The 20,218-nt window shown below is 39.5% G+C and overlaps 1 protein-coding gene across 3 annotated transcripts; it reads left to right on the forward strand.

Moving 5' to 3' along the window:
• The first annotated feature begins 100 nt into the window (after positions 1 to 100).
• Positions 101 to 18,331, forward strand: LOC125010178 (coiled-coil domain-containing protein 178). 3 transcript variants are annotated; one of them, XM_047588562.1, is made up of 20 exons: positions 101 to 150; positions 626 to 746; positions 3,579 to 3,715; positions 3,820 to 3,878; positions 3,964 to 4,043; positions 4,377 to 4,580; positions 4,675 to 4,895; positions 6,044 to 6,186; positions 6,846 to 6,999; positions 7,077 to 7,172; positions 7,318 to 7,454; positions 7,582 to 7,765; positions 8,353 to 8,415; positions 8,733 to 8,861; positions 8,963 to 9,076; positions 9,276 to 9,421; positions 9,562 to 9,721; positions 11,970 to 12,119; positions 15,252 to 15,386; positions 17,654 to 18,331. In XM_047588562.1, exons 2-20 carry the CDS (start codon positions 692 to 694, stop codon positions 17,780 to 17,782), a joined length of 2,496 nt encoding a protein of 831 aa, XP_047444518.1. In that variant the 5' UTR covers positions 101 to 150; positions 626 to 691; the 3' UTR covers positions 17,783 to 18,331. The 3 variants fall into 3 exon arrangements, with proteins under 3 accessions (XP_047444518.1, XP_047444517.1, XP_047444516.1); XM_047588561.1 differs by having other exon boundaries at positions 113 to 249; XM_047588560.1 differs by lacking the exon at positions 101 to 150 and adding an exon at positions 258 to 445.
• The last annotated feature ends 1,887 nt before the right edge of the window (positions 18,332 to 20,218 follow it).

Genomic DNA, 20,218 nt, shown 5'->3' on the forward strand with positions numbered 1-20,218 from the left:
GCTCCACATTAAACGGTGCTGCTAAACAATGCTAAGCAACCTCTCTTGAACGCAACCCGCACTCTCCAAGCTCAGCCCCTTGTTGCTAAGCAACCTCCACTGAAGATTGACAGCGACTTCAGTTGATTCAGTTTGGAGAAAACTTTATTGGTAAGGAACTTTTTTTTTGTTTTTGTTTTTTTTTTTTTTACGAAGCGGCCGGTTTGTTTTCAGGTCAAGTGGAGGGACTGAAAACACACCTCGAGACAGGTAACAGATAGCAGGCAGCCATAAGTGTATTAATACCAGTAAGTTGATAGCCTACCATTTTTCCGCTTTCACTTTCTGCCATGACAACGACCCCCCCAGCTCATTAATTTGTTATTAGCGGAGTTAATTAAACTTAACGCCAATCGAGAGCAACATCCGGAGATGAGTGGAAGTGTCCGCTGTAACTCAAGCTAAGGTTTGCTAACTTTGTCCCAAAGTTTACCGATACTTAAATCTATGTTATGCTGCGTGAGAGCAACAGAAAATAATGTTAATTAGCGTGAACGTTTTCAAGCTTTCGGAGTAAAAATTGTGGCTTAGCTGCGACGATGTATGTTGACTCAAACTCAAGTTAAATTGCTTTTCTTCTCCACAGGCCGGTGGGAACTAGCTTAAAAGTCGCAAACATCATTGTTAGTCTCATTTCGAAGAGTTTCGGACAATGCCAGACGTCGAGCCCCTCAGATTCCCATCAAGGGAAGGACCAAGCCAACAAGGTAAGTATTAACACACTTTATTAAGGTGTTATTTTTAAATAAAACACCCTTAACTTTACACCAATCTTCAAATACATTTGATGCAAAATTGAGCAAATGATGACACGCACACATGCAAATACATTTTCTCAGATACATTATTTGTGCTTGAAAATAGCATAACACTCCGTTTAATATAGAAGCATCTAGTAGTCATCCTTATCCACAAATGCACACAGAGCTATTAAAAGTCCTGATGAGTAAATGCTGTTTAATGACGTTGAAGAAATTCCACTAATATCATTGGTCTGATGGCACTTCAGGTGGTGGTTGTGCTTCAGACTCACATGGACCTGCTCTGTGGCTGTAACACAACCTGCCTGTATGATTAAGAGCTAATTCAGCCGACCACTGACATGTTCTTACCCCACCTGGCTCTTTCAGATTGTATTATTCATCTGAGCTGTTCAGCAGCAGATGGTCGACACTTTTGTTTTTTTGTTTTCCTCTGACTCCGTTTTTGGTCTGAGTCAGCGCAGTCGCAAGATTTTCTACTATTTAACCCAGCATCATGGCAGAATAATGGTTTGTCAGTCGGACGGGAGCTGTTAGATTGGATTAGATTAGATTAGATTAGATTAGATTCACAGTTATTGTCATTACACATGTACAGGTACAGAGCAACGAAATGCAGTTTAGCATCTAACCAGAAGTGCAATTAGCAGTAAGAGCATGTAGCATGAATAGTGTGGTATATAAGTGGTATGGTACAGGTTGTTTTTATAGGATATAGAAAATAATTACAGATGAAAACCTATGTACAGGTGAGACCATATATACAGGTGAGTGAGCATGATATACACAACAACTGATTGAGGTACTATGAACGTATTATACAGATGTATTTGTTCAGTAAATGTAAATAGACTATAGACAGGAACTATACCATCATTTACAGTAGAGGAGGTGGGCACATGATAAATTAGGTGATACAAAATATAGATAACGTGAGCATTAATCAGTGCGTAAATAATAAGCAGTTCATATCTAATATTACTAAACTAGTGCATGGTACTGTGCAAACAGATTGTTTAAAATGTTGCACACATCATTGTATTTTCTTTTGTTTTCACTGAGATAACTACACAAACCCTTTGCAACCATATATTTGTGTGACACTTACAGATGTGATGGAGCTTTGTGAAATTCCTGTATGTAGGGTCAGTCATCACACTGCAAAGCTGATCATATATCTAGTTGGTATCCATTTGACTGCAATACTCATATGCACCAAAGATTAAAGACAAAACAAGATCTCACATGTTTTCTTCACTCGGGGAGAAAAGTGGCAGCTCAGAGTCTCATTTGTTCCACTCAGACTTAGATTGAAAACTTGACCTCAGTGTGTAGATCTACAAAGCCAGGTTGGCAGAGGAGATTTTTCATTCCTCCCCAACAAGTGTGATCATATAACTTTGTCCCTGAGCAGGACTGTTTATTTAGTACGCACCAATTGTTAAACACAATACGGTGTAAAGAGCCTCACCCAGTAACTCAATCTGTACACTGCCTCAACCTTCAAAAAAACAGAAACAGTGCATTCAGAATTTTTAATCTTGGCAAATGTTGATGACTTAAGTGCCGATGCTTTCACAAATGACGACAGATGGTGAGAAATGGAAAATAACTACAGCAACAAATGAGTATTTGATGTCATATATGGTTAAAACAGTTCCAGTCCTTCTAGGTACATTCTCAGACCGTCTTTTTAATGGTACTTAGTGGTGAGTTATCCTCCCTAAGAACTTTTTTCCAGTTAGTCCTTGGTTTCAGTCTGTCTCAGTGGCTTTTGTCCTCATCAGCCATAATCCCACAATGACATCAGGTCTGTGTGGGGTGTCAGACTCATGGTTCTCCTTGTTACTGAGAATAATTCTTTATGGTTCTCTTATGGTTCTATGTTTGAGGTTGTTGCTGTCATTCCAGAATCAACTTTTGTGACAAATACGAATCTAAGCATGTGTCTACAACACTATTGTCCAGTATATATTCTATAATCCTAGCTGTGTTTGCATATCATCAATTTAGACAAACGAATCAAATAGTTGGTGCTAAAGTTGAATAATGGAAAACTGAATGAAATGAAATAAAAACAAATGGAACAAATAGATTTTTCTTCATTATAAACAGTTTTGTTCCGAATCTCATGCACATAATTGAGAAGGTGAGATATAAGAGTCGGTTTATGCTAAATTCTATTCATACATATTGTTTGTGTTCACTACTAATATACAAAGCCTGGTCATATATTCCTGAATTTACTGTATGTTCAATAGTAATGTGCATTATTTTCTAAAAACGTCACTTTGGTCTTCATTAATCTTAACTGGTTTAATCAAAGAGGTTGATTGTATCGACCAACGTGTAGATTTGGAAACTGCACCAGTTGTGTCTTTTACCCTTTTCTCAGCCAGATGGCGTCCTTTCACCACCAACAATTGTGCCCTTGGGTTTGTCTTGAGACGATCAAATTAGTCGTCTCTGTTCTCTCACTGATGCTTCCTGTGTTTTTCAGTCTGAGCAACTAAAACCCAAGTGCAAGAAAAGAACCACACGACATCTTTCACAGCCAAATACATTTTAGTAATTACTTTTCAGAATATAATTAATAAAGTTGTGTGAGTGTTTGCAACAACTAAACCGTCCTATTCAGGTTTGTTTTCTTTCTTTCTTTCTCTCTTGCCCATTGTGTTTACTGAAGCTTTTGTCCTCATGTAGAGATTGTAGTTGTTCTTTCCTAGACTGCATGGTGCAAGTTGGATTTACATATCTTAATATTTTGTCTTTCTTAAGATCAAGCAGATTTTCAAACCGCCTGCTCTGGTAGACGTCGCACATGTGCTCTGCTCAACAGTCCTTCACCATGTGTCAACAGTGCTATTTACCATATCCAAGAGATGAAGATGACAGTGGAAGACTGGTGTCAGCAGGTAAACTAATGTCACATTTTATCAGATTTGTGAGAGACTGCAACACAAATATCTGCAAATTTATTTATTTATTTTATTTTTTTCTCTCCTTTGTCTTGTACCAGTCCGGAAAATATCACTCACAGACTGATCAGGACAAGCATCAATACAGCAAAAGTTTACGGTGAAGTAGTTTGTTTTTTCATTTCCTATTTCTCTTTACTGTGTTCAGTATGAAATATGACATGAGCTCAACTTCTTTGTGACAGATTTCAGTCCAGAGACTCGGATTCTGAATCTGGGGTGTCTACAGAGTTGTACGTTGAAGGCATTGCTATCAATGCAAGAGGTAAACATGTTTTAGTTTTAAACAACATAAAATCTGCATCTTCTCTTAATTATTTTTTTGTCCTAAAAATGTAATATTGTCCTTAGTCTTCATGCAGTTGGGAGAGCAGCAGTGTCCAGTGTGCACTTCCTTTGAGAAGCTCTAGGTTTATGTCTTGCTGGATCACAACATTTGTCTCTATTATAGCCAACCTCTTACTACAGCGTATTTACTTATGCTAATAAAATCCTATAGATGCAATTTACTTCCATTTTGTAACAGGTCAGATTATTTTGGCGTAGCTTTGCAGAAATTAGTGTACGGTACTTAAATAAATGCAATGCTTTCCTCTAGAAAGTTGTCCATTGACTCCACTACTGAAGAAAATAAATGACGTCCTGGCTGAGGTTGTTTATCTGATTGAGCGGTTGGAGGCTGACCGACAGTATGCAGAGGAAGCTCTCCAAAAAGAGAAGAGAAGAAAAATATTTCTGGAGAACAAAGTTGACAGTATTGCGCTGTGGAAGCAAAAAGAGCACGCTTTTGTTGTCCAGAAAGGTTGGTAGCTCCACAAATATCTGTTAGTTGGTGGTTGTTCTTAAATCCAAGGAATGAAATGTTTAATTAATGTTTGACTATTGCCCTTTTTAAGAACATGAAGCCTGCATTAGAGACATCACTGAATTAAAGTGGCAGCTAAACCTGGAAAGAGAGAAACTTGACCAAGTCCAGGAGAAACTGACACGCACAGAGGTGTTGAACCAGCACTTACACGAGGACATCAGCTTTGCCAAAAAACATATTCCCATTGTGAGGGAAAACCTGGATATCCAGAGAAGCCTCATAGATCAGATCAACGATGCACAGGCTGAGGTGGGTCCTAATTTGATTTAACCTTTTACCACGATTAGTGTTCAAAACCCATAAAACTGTGCGTTCTCCAGATGATGTTAAAAGCTGAAGTGTTAGATGCTGTTTACAGTTAATAGTTTATCACACTAACATATACGTTGTGAGCACTGAGTTACAGGATGCAGTTCCCTATGTCCAGTTTTATTTTGCAGGCCAAGGTTAATGTGCATTTTACTATATACCTGATAGCGGAATAACTCAATCACAATATAATATATAGTCACTGGAAGTTGGAGTTGCAGCTTTACCTCTATACATGTATTTAGATATACATTCCAGTTCTTTGAAATATTTATTACCCCTTTTCTAGTTAAACACAATAAAATCACCACCAGATGATGCCAGTTTTCTCCAAATTCATCCATCAAATTGTGGCTGAATCTCAGTCACACACTCTGATCTCACTCTGTAATCCACAGGCATATTAGTACACTGCAGCGCGCTCTGATTTAACAATCGATTGGACCTCTTTTAAATTTGGTACAGATGTTCACGGTCCCCAGAGGATGAATCCTAATAATTTAAATTATTTTCAATTAGCTTTTTTCCAAGTGTTAATGTCTTTAGTTTATGACGAGGTGCATTAAAATAACCAAATTCAGTTGTTGTACAGGTTATTAGCTTAATGCTTACATGCAAACAGAAGTGTACAAGCAAAGAGACTGGAGAGAGACACCAGCCTCAACAAGCAACAGGTCCACTGAGGCTTTCCATCATCGTCTCCTTATCCTGCTAAAGCCTGGGTCAGATGAAAAGGGAACAAAATAAGTGTTTTTAATCACACCTCAACACGTCACAGGTTGTTCTAAGGATTTTATTTCTGAGTAAATTCAGGCATTCAACTGTGTCTTTATGCCAGGCTTACTGAAAGCATGGGGTTAATAGCTAGCCTTGGGCTTTCTGGACTTGCTTGTAGCTTGGAAAAAATGTCCTTGTAGTGTGGATTCACTTTGTTGCCAGTGGCTTATTGTTGGTTTGAGATTCAGAATATTTATCGCTGGGAAAGTATGATTTAGTAACAGTACACCTTATTTTTGTATATTATTGACTATTTGGAATTATTATATAAATAACTGTAAACCTATGACTCCCTCTGTTTTTTTTTTTAGGCTGATGACGTTTGCTCAAAAACACAAAGTGATCTCACACTGATCCAGAAGGAGTTAAAAAAGATGGAGCTGGACGCCAACAGTGAAAAAATTTCATTGGACTCTGTGCTGTCGGCTATGAAGAATCAGCTGGCAGAGAAATTGTGAGGATCTATATGGTGTGAAAACAAATGGGGGACCATGAAAGTAGTGCAACCTAAACATTAAGAGAAACCTTTAATAACAGTTTCAGTAGCATCCCTCATTTCTAGTAAATTTACAGGTTAAATTGGTTGTTAATCAGCAGTAGTGTGTTATTCCAAATGCATTTTCCAGGGGTCATCTTTTTAAAGGTTTGACCATTATAGGTCAAAATTTTACAAATACAAATGTTCTTCCTTGTAACCACTGACTGTATTTATTGAACATTTCATCAATATGTGTGTATTTCTAATTTACATTAAGTTTGTCTTTAAATGCATGTTCATGTAGAAGCACTTATAACACCGTCTGATAAAACCATATCATAAAACAATTTAGCAGATGTTCTATATCAATGCGCAAGCCTCGGTTTATTAAACTGCATGTAACCATAGTAACAGTGCATCTGATTGATGCTGCATTACCAGATAACCGTAACGGACTCAACCATTTGTTACAATCACCACAAACTAAATTTGAGGATGATTTCAATTGCAGGTGTACTTGCATTATTTTAGCAGTATTGTTTTGTATTGAATATCTTTTTTCTTTTTTTTTTTTTAGTGGGTTTGATTCCTGGTTTATTAAATAAAAGGCTTAACAGTTTTTTTTTTCTCTCCAGGGAGGATTTAAATCAGCTGAAGATGCTTGAGAACAGTCTATGTGTGGAGATAAAAGAGACTGAAAAGACCATTTCTCTTACAGAGGAAAAATGCACACTCATAACTCAGCGTATCCCTGAAATGATGGAGCTTGAAAGAACTGAAAAAGACAGGGTAACTCACACTCTCTGCATTTATTTAGCTTTCACCAGTAGAGGAAAGTTCACAATATATATATATTTTTATTACAGATTTCCCAGTTGAATCTTGAGATTGTGGACGAAATGCAAAAGAATGTGAAATTAAATGAAAAACTGGTTTCACTGCAAGAAGTCATTGAGAAAACTGTAAGTAATGTCACAACAGTGAAAGTCTCTAATGTACTATATGTCTTGAACATGTCGTACAACTCCTGAGTATTATTACTGGGGCTATTCATGCTAAAAAAAAACAACAAGCAAACAGACATGCTGTATGTAACTATATCCACAGAAACTTAAAGGGGAAGCAGAAGTTTCTTGCATAAAAGAGCAGCTCCAATCAAAACGTCAAACGTTTGCAGCCGTCCGGAAAGAAAACATGGAGCATGAACAGAATGTCGAAGACTACAAGATAAAAATTTGTGAGAGGTATAGTGTCAAAGTGAAAGCGGTAGAGGAACAGGCATAATTCCCCTGTGACATACTGATATCTATAATGTGCCGTTTATATAGGGCGCTATTTACTGTGGGGTTTTTTTTTTTATTTTTTTTTTAGCAAGAAAGCTGTGAAGCAGATGCGCGAGGAGAGGAAGCAGATGCTCCAGAAAATCACTGACAATGACGAGCAGTGGGAAAAGGCCAAGGAGGAAGTGACCCAGGTTGTAGCCCAACACAGTGTCACCCAGGCTAAGCTGGAAGAACAAGAACAGCTCACCTTCATGGAAGAACAGAGGGCCAGGGTCAGTGACAACATATACACATCTTCTACACTGATCAGGCATAACATTATGACCACCTTTCTAATATTGTGTAGGTCTCCCCTCTACAGCAGCTGTGACTCATCATAGAACGGACATGGTCCTTCCTAGCGTGTCCTATGGTGTCAGGATGTAATTAGTGGGGGCCTTTGGTCCTAAGGGTTGACAGGAGGGGTCTCTGTGGATCAGGCTTGTTCCAGTGCATCCCACAGATACTTGATCAGTTTGGGATCTAGTGAATTTGGAGGCCAGGTCAACAACTTGTGCTATTTTTCATGATTTTTAGTCGTTTCTAAACTATTTTTGTGTGTGCTGCTGCCGATGGCTGTTGACAACAAGGTGTCATTGCTATGGGGTAGTGGAGGGTGTGTGGTCTGGTCTAGGTGGATGGTACATGTCTAAGTAACATCCACACGAATGCCAGGTCCAAACGTTTCCCAACAAAACATCGTACTGTCTCAAGATGGTCACTGTTACTTACTTCTCCTGTCAGTGGTTTTAATGTTATGCCTGATTGCAGCGTTCGAGGACAATGTGGTGTTATCCGTTGCTAATTCTGTGCTTCACAGAAAGCGATCGAAAACTTGAGGAAAGATCTGACAGGTCAGGCGACTGCCCTGGAACTACTAAAGGTACATTCACGTTCACATCCTTCTCCCAGACTGCGTATGTGTTAGTGATTCATAAAACTATAATAGGTGTACAAATACAATCTTTAAATCATGCCACTGCATTTTTGTGAACCTTTTCACTTTGCATAAGTGATCTTTTTAGGAAGTGGTGAAGCTTGGTAAAACATGGCCTCAGAAGGAATCAAAAACATTACTGGATTCATAGGGATGGCTTTAAATAAAAGGCATCATATTGTGTTTTTACCTGTTGTGCATGTTTTCTAGTGTGTGAGTTCAGGATAATGGCTTTCTACGTTTGTATTTTTCTTTCCCATCAGGCTCAGTGTGTAAATGTCAATGAAGAACTGAAACGACATCGTACGAGTTCGGTGCTAATCAACCAAAAACTTCAGAAGGAATTTGAAGAAGCATCTTTAGCAACTAAAGCTATGGAGACAAAGATGGAGGTACAGATACGGTTTGTTAATAATTCCTCTTAGTCCGAAGATGATTTTACATCCAGAAAATGTAACCAGCATTTGTGTATTTTATTCTTTTACTTGTATAGAAAGTCAGGAAATTGACAAACAATTTGGAAAAGATTCAGTGTGAACACAAGAAAAAACTAGCCATCCTTGAGAAGGAGAAAAAACTCAAAAGTGACCACCTGAGAGCCGCTCAGGTAAGACAGAAAAAGTTGCATGAAGCGATTCTCCTCAAGTCAAAGAATAATTTGCTATGTCAGGTTTACTCTGTGGAGCTCACTGAGCACAAAGCTAGTCACAGCTATTTATCATCGTGTCATTCTTTAGTTGAACAAAATAATCTACCAAAAAGACACCTTTTTTTGGTTTGACATTAATGCTACTCTTTGTTTACAGGATTTACACCGTGCCACTATAAAGAGATATGACACCATTGTGGCTACGATCAGTGACCTTATAAATAAAGCGGAGGAATACCAGGAGGCTTCAGATAAAATGGATAAAATTGTTGGAAGCATGCCAGACGTAATAGCAGATCTTCAGTGAGTTATCCGCCAGAAACACTGTTATTATTATTATTACATGTTTAAATGCAGTTCAAATGGCGAAGGCTTACACAACTATAATATCTTTTAAATGCTGTAATAATTTATCATTTTACATTTTCGCCTTTGCCTCCCAGAAGTGTGTTTGAAATGCTGGAATTCACAAACAAATCAGCTGTTCTCATAATGAGCACCTTGAAGTCTGATATTAATAACTGCCAGCAACGAGCAGAGCGATCCGTGCAGACACACACTTCTCATGTTACAGCAAGGAAAAAGATAATGGAAGATACCAAGGTAAAAAAAAAAATAATAACAACAATAATGTTCACAATAACTCTGTGTAAACGCATAACTCTCTGTGTCACATACTGTGAAATCAGGGACGAGCGGTAAAAACATCTCATTGTTTATTTGTTTGTGGATTAGTGTCAGCACATTGCTTGTCACAATACTTCCCTTAAGATACAGAGGAAAGAGCTGAGTGCAATTAAAATTACAAGCCATGGTCAATCTCGTTTAAGTGCTTTTCCCACAAATGACAACTCACTGTTGTTATAGTCTTTTGTCTGGACGAATTTGATGATGCATATCGTGGTGAGATGCTGTGCCTATTTTGTTACCTGTAGGCCAGTATGTTCAGTTTCAGCGGAAGCATACAGTGCACAAATAAGCATATAATCTGGACTGTTTTATATTTATGTCATAAAAGAGGCTAAAAACGCCATTTGCACAAAATGGCACGCATCTGAAGAGTCCTTTGTAAGAGAAGCCCCTATTTATTGTAAGGTTTTCATCTGCAGGATTATCAGCCCCAGCCAGAGCCTCCTTGCTGATGGGGGTTTCACATGGCTTATCTAATGTGAAATCGCCATGTGGTATATAGTTTCATTAAACGGTGATCAAGAATGCATTAGTTCAAAACAAGAAAAGGCAATGGAGCTTAAGCCGCCATGCATCCAAGTGCAGCAACTTTAAAGAAGTTGTTGGCGTGAGACAATTTAAGAATTAGAAGTCTTCCTCATAGACACAACTCCCATTAGCCAGATAAAAGTTAGCCATGCAAAAAAGGGTTTAGTCTTTTTCACTTGACGAAATAAGATGATATAACAACAATACGCCTCACCAAATAAAAAGATCAGAGAGAGCCTGAAGTTCTAAGGAAATTGGTGGCTTTAATCATCGGGACCAGTATAAAGCACACATAATGTCTGCATTAGCATAACATAATAAGCAGAGTGCATTCAGAAATCACAGTGCATGAAGCGGCGTGCTTAGACACCTTCAAATATGAGATTTCTTATAAATATTCTGACCCCAGCTCCCTTTTTTTTTTTTTTTTTTTTTTTCTCTTTTTTACAGGTTAGTATGACTGATAGCCGCTGGAAGTTTATCTGTGGCTGCATGCGCTTTTCATTCATCTCCATTCAACCCGTACGCATGTGGAAGGATATCAGCTTCCAAACATACACCTATATTTAGATTTGATCAGGGCTTGTCGTTTGGCGGGGACAAAGTAAACAATGCAAACTGCCGACGCTATCAGTTTCTTATGGGCAATGAAGTGTAATTTGTTCCATTTACACTTCACAACAGCATCAGATGGGCTTTGTCAGTGCTGCATGGAGTAATTAAACCTGAAATCAATAGCAGGCATTTGTCATGTTTACAGCCCCTCTTTCTGCTGGGTTAAACTCATCACTTTAGTGCTGTTCTGTTTTACTGCAGAGACACACTTCATTATGTCTGCAGGTAGAGTTGAGATATTCACACATCCCCTCATCCAGTGCTCGGGAAGCATTGTTCAAATGAAAAGGGGACATGCAGAGAGACACATGCTCATTGTAATTGATTTGCTTGATTTAACAGAAAAAGTGCCCATTGTTGTTTGACTATTATTTATATTTTCTACTTTGACAGCACAAAGGCCGACTCTATATCTTGTGATATGTGCACATATAGCACATCAGTGTTACAGCAAAAATGGTCAGTGTGGGGCTACTACATTTACTGTATAAAATCTTTCCCTGGGATTCTGTTTGTATTGTGAGTCATGTCACATCTGTACAGAACCGAATGCTGTCTCATATGTTGTTAAGTATCGGCCTATATATTCGTAAAACCATTACTGAAGTTGTTTTGTCGTAATTGTAAAATCCTCATTTAACTGTGTATAATGTACGCGGGAACCGCCAGGTCTGAAAAAATGAAGAAAAATTAAGCCACTGCAGAAGCGCAGTTCCTCAAATGGCCACTTGAGGCTGACTGAAGAAGAGAGTCAATGCTAGTTTTTAGTGCCACAATCATTTTTGAGGAATGAAAGAAAACTACTCAATGCAATGAACTGATGTATCAGATCTAGTAGGATCAGAGTATCCATGGTAACAGTGTTCAGTAGGTATGTCACAAATACAGTTGTTAAAAATGCTTATCTTTAGCCACCAATGCACCTGCTTGTCTGCTGGTGGTTATTTAATAGATTTATAAACATATTTGCCTTTACCATTTATTCTAAATATTTTTTTTCCCATATGTGTGTTTGTAGGAGGCACTGAAAACAGCCCTGAATGAGAACAAACAGCTGGCTAGCAAGTACAAAGGTCTGAAGAAGATCCTCATGGAGGCCAAACAGGAGTCGGTGTCTGCACTGAGCGAGAAGAACCACGCTCATAAATCTTTACATTCATACACACAGGTACATGATACAAAAGCTTGGATGGAATTTACTATCTCTTCTGCTCTATCTCTTTTTAATTATGTTTCATGACTTAAGGTCTTTGCTGTTGTCTTCTTCGCCCTGGCTAACTCTTCTTCGCATGGGCAGTGATTTTAAGTAGGTTTTAGTTTAGCAACCAGTGAGGGGGTTACTGCAGCAATTTAATAATGATGAGATAACCTGAGTGGAGGAGGATGATGAATGTGACATAATGTAATGATAGTTATGTAGTTTTGCCACCAATGGGAGTGAAGCAAGAAGTTGATGGCACATGTAAATACTATGACTAATACATTTTCATGATTGTAGTTTTGTAAGGTGGTCAGAGGTGAAACGTTTTATTAATGTGGTTTTACAAATTTGCCTCTGCTCACCGCAGCAACAAGGGATCAAACACAGGTTGGGATCAGACAATGAACGTGCCTTTTAGTGTTAAATAGCCATAAAGGTCTTGACTAGTTGAGAGAGACAACTCAGCAGCGTTTTTGTTGTTTAATCTTCATAGTTTTTGACACTATTTCACTGAAATAGAATTACACATGACAACCATAAGACCAGGAAGAAGCCACACTGTTCCAGCAATAAAAATACATATTATTTGTTCCAAAAATGACTAATACCTTTACTTGAGCAATTCCTCATCTAACTGCATGAATGTTATCAAGTGAAAAATGCATGCAAAAATAAAATCCTGTGGACAGGATTTTCCACGCTCATGATCAAAGCCTGATTTTCTTTTACTCCGGATTCAGCCTTCACCATTTTTTGTTTGTTTCAACTCTACACTTCTACAACAGCAGACTCCTGGCCAGAGTCTTTTATGCCTAAATTTAATTTCTTTTTATATACGTAACAGTCTCATAATCAACAGTGTTTTTGAAATGTAGATATCGGCATTTAATCTGATTGAAACGTAAACATTCAAGTGCCCTTCTTTCCTTTTTTTTTTTCCTATTCTAATTATCCTCGCAGTGTTTGCACATTATGTCCCAGTTAGTACATGAATTACACAATGTGGCTACTCTTAATTGGTTCGTTTAGAACTGGAGGCAACAAGATAGACATATTAATATGATAAAATACACAAATGCTGGTGACTCAAACATTTTTTGGATGATTAACATTAACATTACCAGGGTCATTTGAGAGATCAGAACATTACTGCATGTGTGCCTTACACCAGTCATTTGTGTGTTTGGAGGAGCCCATAATCTCTCATTTTATATTCAACCGAGGGGCTCAATGAAACCCCATCTCTTAGGTATCGCTGAAATATAATCTTTACAGCAGGCATCCCTGACATATAGTTGAAGTGACAAGCTTACAACAACATGCACAATGATTTAAGACAGCTACTGTATCTACTATACACAACACAAAATGCCTTCAATGCACACTTGACACATTATTCCACAAAAAGATTTGTGCTACTTATTCTAAAATAAGAGTACATTAAATGTGTTGCCATCCTGTTTATATGAAGCTACACTAAAGGCATCTACAACAACAGAAGCTAAAATTCTTGCAAACAATTATTGGAAGTTTAAATAAAAATTGTACGTTGGACTTTTCCAAACCTTTGCTGCTTTAACGTGATAATTACAGGTTAAAATGCTGGGTCGTCTTTAGGCACATGAAGAGATTTGAACTGGAAATGATTAAGTTGTGAATTACACCACAGTGTTAGTGTTCCTTTATACTGAACGTTGCCAACCACACCTGGGATCCTCCTCAATTACTACTTTATTTACAAGGTACTTTACAGTTCAAACACAAAAAACTTACACATGAACTCTTTGGCAATAAATATTCTCTAGTGTAATATATAATAGTTTAACATTCACAGAGTCATTTGGCTGCTTGAGTAGTTCTACTGGAGTGGCATTTCAATAGATGAATGTTGAGTAAAACTGTATCTCAGTACTTTTTCCACCCCTGATAGTAGCATGTAGTCATCTGCTCATTTTAAATTCCATTTACTATTACTATTGTTGTGTAATAGTTGTAATCCATCAAACATCAATATTTTAATGGCAGAAATGACTATTTAGGAACATAAACAAGTAACATACTACACAATATTCTACTTTAATATGTCTTTACTATAGATGCAGATGATTTAGTTTCAGATAGTCGACCGCTTGTGGGATGTAACAAAGAAAAAACAAATGAGTCAGTCTCAAATATTATTTGATGTGTTTCTAGTACTTCATTTAATATTAGAGTTAATATTTACTTTCTTTAAATGACAGGATTCAGTAATGTTTACTGCATTGACATTAGCATATTGATCAAAAAAACTCAACAAGTTTTGTTGCATTCACATATGCAAAACGCACCTTGTTAAATGAAAACAGAATGCATAATTAATTAGCTTCAGATAGCATTCGCCTCTATGCGTCTCTCATCAAAGTCCTTTTGAATCTACTGTACATGTAAGCAGCGCTTTGTTTATGTGGAAGCTCTCAGCTCTTAGGTTTTAACAGGGAAGACCATAAAGAGCATTCTTGTTATTGTCTTCAGGAGCTGATGACTGAGCTAATTCGCTTTAGTTTTCAATGCACTGGGGAACACATTGCCAAGCAATGATAAGCTTTGTAGGAAGAGTAGAGAGATGGAGGGGGAAGAAAAGCAATGGCATCTATCAGAATTTAAACCTCTTTGCTTGAAACTGTGTTCAAATAATAAAGCAAGCAGCATGTCTTTCCAAGAGACTAGGAATAATTTCTGGTTTCAGTGGGGGGTTCATGACTCTGTGTGTATGTGTAAAATATGTCTTGAGGGGATTGGTATAAAGTTAAACTGGGTGAAGTAGAAATATTTTACTCATCAGCTTTGCAGTCACAGAGTTTGCCTCGGCTAGAACAAAACTGCTGAAGCATTTAGAGAAAATTAACCCCCCATCCTGGCAGCCAGATGTGACTGGATTCTGATGAGTGCACACGAGTGGGCAGAGAAACCAAGAGACTGTGAAATTCCTGTCAGGCCCGTGTACTGCAGAATGGGCTATTGACTGCTTTCTCTATTCCCCTCCATCATTCTTCTTGAACACTGCCATTAATTTCCTCTCCTGCCTTACCAATTCCTTTTCTCTGCCTTCTCTCCCCCTAGCTCTCTTTGTTGCAGAAGAGGATGCACGAAGCTTTGGTGAAATACTTCAAACAACGCAGCCTCTACAGCCAGGCTGAACTGGACCGGTGCCAGGCTCTTTCTCAAGAGACCAACCAGAAAATAAAAACAGCCCAGGTATTTGTACACATACATGTAAAACAGGCTGGGAAAAAAAACTGCACCGACTGTCGCCATTCATTTAAATGTTAAATCCCCTGTATTCAACTTTCATTCCAGTCTAGGTATTCTACCGGATGGCAGCGTATTCCTCTGCATACTACAGTAACTCCATGTTATGCTTGGCATTGTTCGAGCCTCATCCGGCTAGTCGGTTTCCTTGTGTCTTCTTTGCCAGGCAAGAGCAGCCAGGCAGTCCTCCTCCGAGGCTTTGTGTCTCGCCGCCACGGCGGTGTGAAAGACGCCACTTTTTACATTACAGTCTATACATTCACTCATCAGATCACAGCCCGGCGTGATGGATGGTGCGCGTGCTAGACTGCCTATCGAGTGACCCCGGCGTCTGAGGCTTGCTCTGCCTCTCCTAGATAACTCTATACACACATCATGTCTGGTCACATCGAGCCTGTTTTTGACTTCACGGCTAATTCGGAGTTCCTCGCAGCACGTGGCAGGCGTGCGTGTCTTACGGCTTCGTCTCCGCGAGTGGAATAACCTGCCTGTCTTGCGCGAGAGTGCGAGCGTATTCTGCAAGGTTGAGAAGTAAGGATCTTCAATTAGGGGATAATCGTTGTCTAATCTGTGCTGTGCTGTGAGATGAGGTCAAAGCGGACAGAGGGACAGTGATGAATCTTTGTGTAATGTCCTGTCCAGCATTACCGCAGAGCCAGGTGGCATGCAACCCATACCGTGAACTACTTTCCTCTTTCTCTTTACATTAAATAGTGGGGCAACCCAATTCTATAAGTAGCCATATTTGTTGTTTTTGTGTAAAATCCTTTGGTTAATTTCATCTAAATTCAACCTTATCAGATATGCTGGAGGCAAAATATGCTTAGACGTGATTAGAGGTTTTCCAGGGGAGTACCTAGTGAAAATACTATTAAGCGGTTTCCTTCGCAGTTCCTCCTCCTCCTCCGGTTGCTGACATGTTTTTTTTTTTTTTTTTTTTTTTTGATGGGTCTGGTCCAGACATTACAGGGAGCAGCCATGTCTCAGCGGCCCAGCCTCAAAAGGCCCCAGCAGATCACAGCTCAAGGCAGGGAGGAGAGGGGCACAGGGGGAGGAGCTATCAGGGAGCTGCAGAGTGTGAAGGACAAAAGAGCTGGTGTATTCAAGCGCACCGCACCGTCACCCGTCACAGCTCAGCACAGGGTCCATCAGAGCAGGCAGCACTCACTTTAAACAGGCTTCTGATGAAGAGTCCGGCTCACACACTATCCTCCAAAAAGTAGACGGCAAGAAAAAAAAAAACCTTTCTATGTTTATGAGCGGGAGTAAACACGCAGCGATTACCTAAACATTACGACCTTAACCGGGAGTTTAAGAAATATAACATTATGACGCTAATAATAATAATGCAAGTGGTATTTTAAGAGTCAAACATAAAATGTAACATGATACGCAGATTATCAATATAAGTTATAGGAAACAAATCAATAGAACTGATACCGGGAGTGTAACTGGAGTTAAACCAGGCTGAGTCCTGATGAGGCCTACACTAATCCATCATGTCCACTTAACCCCACAAGCTGAACATAAGAGAGGTCAGGTTAGCGGTTTCACAGCTAAAGTGCTCGAATCAGACGCCAAATGGCAGTTTGCTCAAAAAGTAGCTTGAGGGAAGGAAGTCCAGGGAACCCTAGGGTGGGCGGGTGGGAGTGGGTGGGGGGGTGGGGGGGGGGGGGGGTGGTAGTGGGGGGTGGCGGGCTGTCATCCTGTTACACTCCTGCCAGAACTGGCAGTTCAGCTTTGTGTTCTGCGAGTTTACACTAGGGATGGCATAATTGACAATGGCTAACAGCGGAGAGCAGTGCAGAGCCTTGTTGAATGGCCAGTAATGATTGGAGCAGACGCCCACTACCCCAGTCCCAGGGGACAGTAATCCAAGATCCTGTTTCTGATATAATTGTTAGTCAGAGAATTTCTGCATGGCTAGGCTGGTTCAGATTCCCAAGCTGGTTGACAGTGCCAGGCAGTTTAATAGAAAAACTGGATGCTGAGGTTTTTAAAACAGAAGAGCACTGAACCTGGACGTGGTTCACCAGGAGCCTCTTGTTCTCTTTTCTCCACAAAAAAACATGAACAAGATGGTAACTTTACTCTCGACTCGACGGCCCTGAGTGGGATCCACACAGTTTAGGATTCGCACGAAAGCAGCATTTTTCTTAATTAGCCCGTTTTTTTTTTTTTTTCATTTATTCTGTTTGTGCCTTATTCAACAGGAGGGGTTGGCGGAGGAAATTCAGCTCGTCTCAGCATTCCTACAATCCTTGACGGATGACTCTACTACCACTGATGATGCCGGGGTGAACAAACAAGCCGGTCCAGATGCTGCTGGATCGAATGAGTAGATGCCTTCAGTTCAAACAGCAGTGTAATTGGACATTCACCTGTACCAGACAACTTACTTACCCTAGCACGCTTCACTATCCCCCCCTCTTTACTTGCAGCAGATCCATAACAATGAAACAGGTGACTTTCATGCTGCTGTCAGGACTGATCTAATTTTAGCTGGGTGAATGATTGCAATTGGCTTTGCCTCATCAGATAATTAATCTATGTCACCATTAATTGGAAAAGAGAATAATTACAGGCAGTGTTGACAGAAATTCTACGCTTCTCCAGATTTCAAGATCTAATTACGACTAGTGAAACCCCACGACCTTAACTAGCACTTAGTACACCTTGGCCACTTTGACCATGTCCACGCGAAGACCACCGAGTCTCGAAAGACCCTGTTTTTTTGTTATCGCACTCCCACACTCCTCCGCTCTCCTCGCTCACTGAAAGCTGTCTCCCTCAATCACTTTTCAATATTCAATCTTAATTTTGTGGAAGTTTAGCATTTTCAATGAGCTGGAGATGAATGATTAATGAATAAATTTAAATGCTTCATTTTGTCCATGGATCATTAGTTAAGTCCTTTGTGGGAAGGACCTGAGAAAGGAGTGAAAATTATTGAGACATTAGCCTGGAGCAATCCAGGGGTAAATAGTGTGCACGAAAGGATGTTGTGTGCGCACTATCCACTGGCTTTCTAAAGAACCCCGGGGAAACACTGTTTTCAATTTGGAATCTTAACTGAATCACATTTAGTACTTGTAGAAAATTGATTTTTCTTTCATCATGTTTAAACAAAGTCATACTAATGGTAGACGAACCAAGTTCTGCTCCATGTAGACTTTAACCCTCAAGTGCAAATGTTTACCCTGAACATGACCACATATGCTAAATATTATAGTTTTATACATGGACGTGAATATGTGAGTGAACAGCAATAAATAAATGACAATGGTAATATGTTTCTTGACAGGTGCAAATGCTCTTGATGTTTTTGTGGCTTCAAGATGTTAGATTTTAGACCCAGGAACAGGTTACCTTCCCCTTCTGTCTGTGTTGATAGAGATGCTGTTGTTGTGTTGTGTTGCTACGTCAGATGCCTTCCCTACCAGTGGGAACAGAAGGGGGCAGTATGGACACAACAACCTTGGGAACATGTTCCAGTCTAGTATCTTAACATAGCATTTCATCTCAAGTATGCGTATCATTCAGTCTGTTGGAATATAAATAACATTTTTCTCAATTTAAAAAATAAATACATCATGATGAAGCGCACAAGCTTTCATGAGGCCTTTTCTCAGCAAGAAAAAGTGAATTCTGAGTTTTAGTAAAGTTTTCCTATGCTGCGTTTGGCCTTAAAAACACTATTCTGAGTAAACTCTGAAACAAAAGCGACATTCACCGTGAGGACACTAATGCGGTCGACTGTTCGTAAAACCCGAGCTCTCCAAAATCACCTTGACGAGAAAAATGTTGCGTCCATCTCATATTCTTTACTGACTTTATGGCAATATGTCAACCGAAAGGGCCCTTCCAACACATTCATCTACTCCCCTCGCATCTAATCAATCCCCTAAATAAATGAACGCGAGCCTCAACTAGATGTCATCGCATTTATCTGCAGACGTGCACGCACCTAAACGCTGCTACTCTAAAGAGGGTGGACTGTGGAAATACTAATGGGGGGTATTTGACAGCCGAGACGTATTTGACGCTTGTTTCAGTGTGATGAGGTTAAAATTTACAGCTCAAGCCTCGCTGTGTTGTTGTATACCGTGATACATCAAAGCTGGTTTAGGCGACTTATTTATTTTTTTTGGTGTAGTTTTGTATAGAATCACATTTTCCAAGAGACATGTTGGTGGGGAAAATCTGATTTACAGGCAGCGTGATTCTCAATTTCAGCCCGGCGCCACCATGCAGACGATGGGTCCGTTTCATTTGGATTCACTTCAGTAATCACCTCTGATCGCTGGAGTGCAGCCGAGTGAATCAGAGCGACGTTCTGTCTCCTCGAGCTAACCAAAAAAAAATTCTGCTCTGAGATCTTTTTAAGAACAGGAAAATGGAGGTGTCCGCTCCGACCGTCCTGTCTTTGTTCATGAGAAAGTGGAGAGTTGAGCCATGGAGCTGATGGAGTCAAGGAAAGAATGTGAGTTGAGAGAGAGCTGCCCCTGTGTCTAAAATATCAATGAGGGAGATGCCGCCAAGTTTTGGAGCGCTTAAGAGGAAATAGGTTTTCTATTAACAGACACGAATCAAGCAGCCCAGCACAGCTTTATGCTGCTCCTGCTGATTTGATGCATTATTTGGATAAGGTTAAATTAAAATAAATGTCTTCAAATGATTTTAAACGTGCTCCACTATTTATTCAGTGCACCACGGCGGTTTGTTCGGGGACTGTGCGGCTTTAAACTTTCGTTAACTGCAGCGTCTGTCATTCAGTC

Source organism: Mugil cephalus, chromosome 7 (genome assembly GCF_022458985.1).
Source record: "Mugil cephalus isolate CIBA_MC_2020 chromosome 7, CIBA_Mcephalus_1.1, whole genome shotgun sequence".
In the NCBI taxonomy this organism is placed as follows: domain Eukaryota; kingdom Metazoa; phylum Chordata; class Actinopteri; order Mugiliformes; family Mugilidae; genus Mugil; species Mugil cephalus.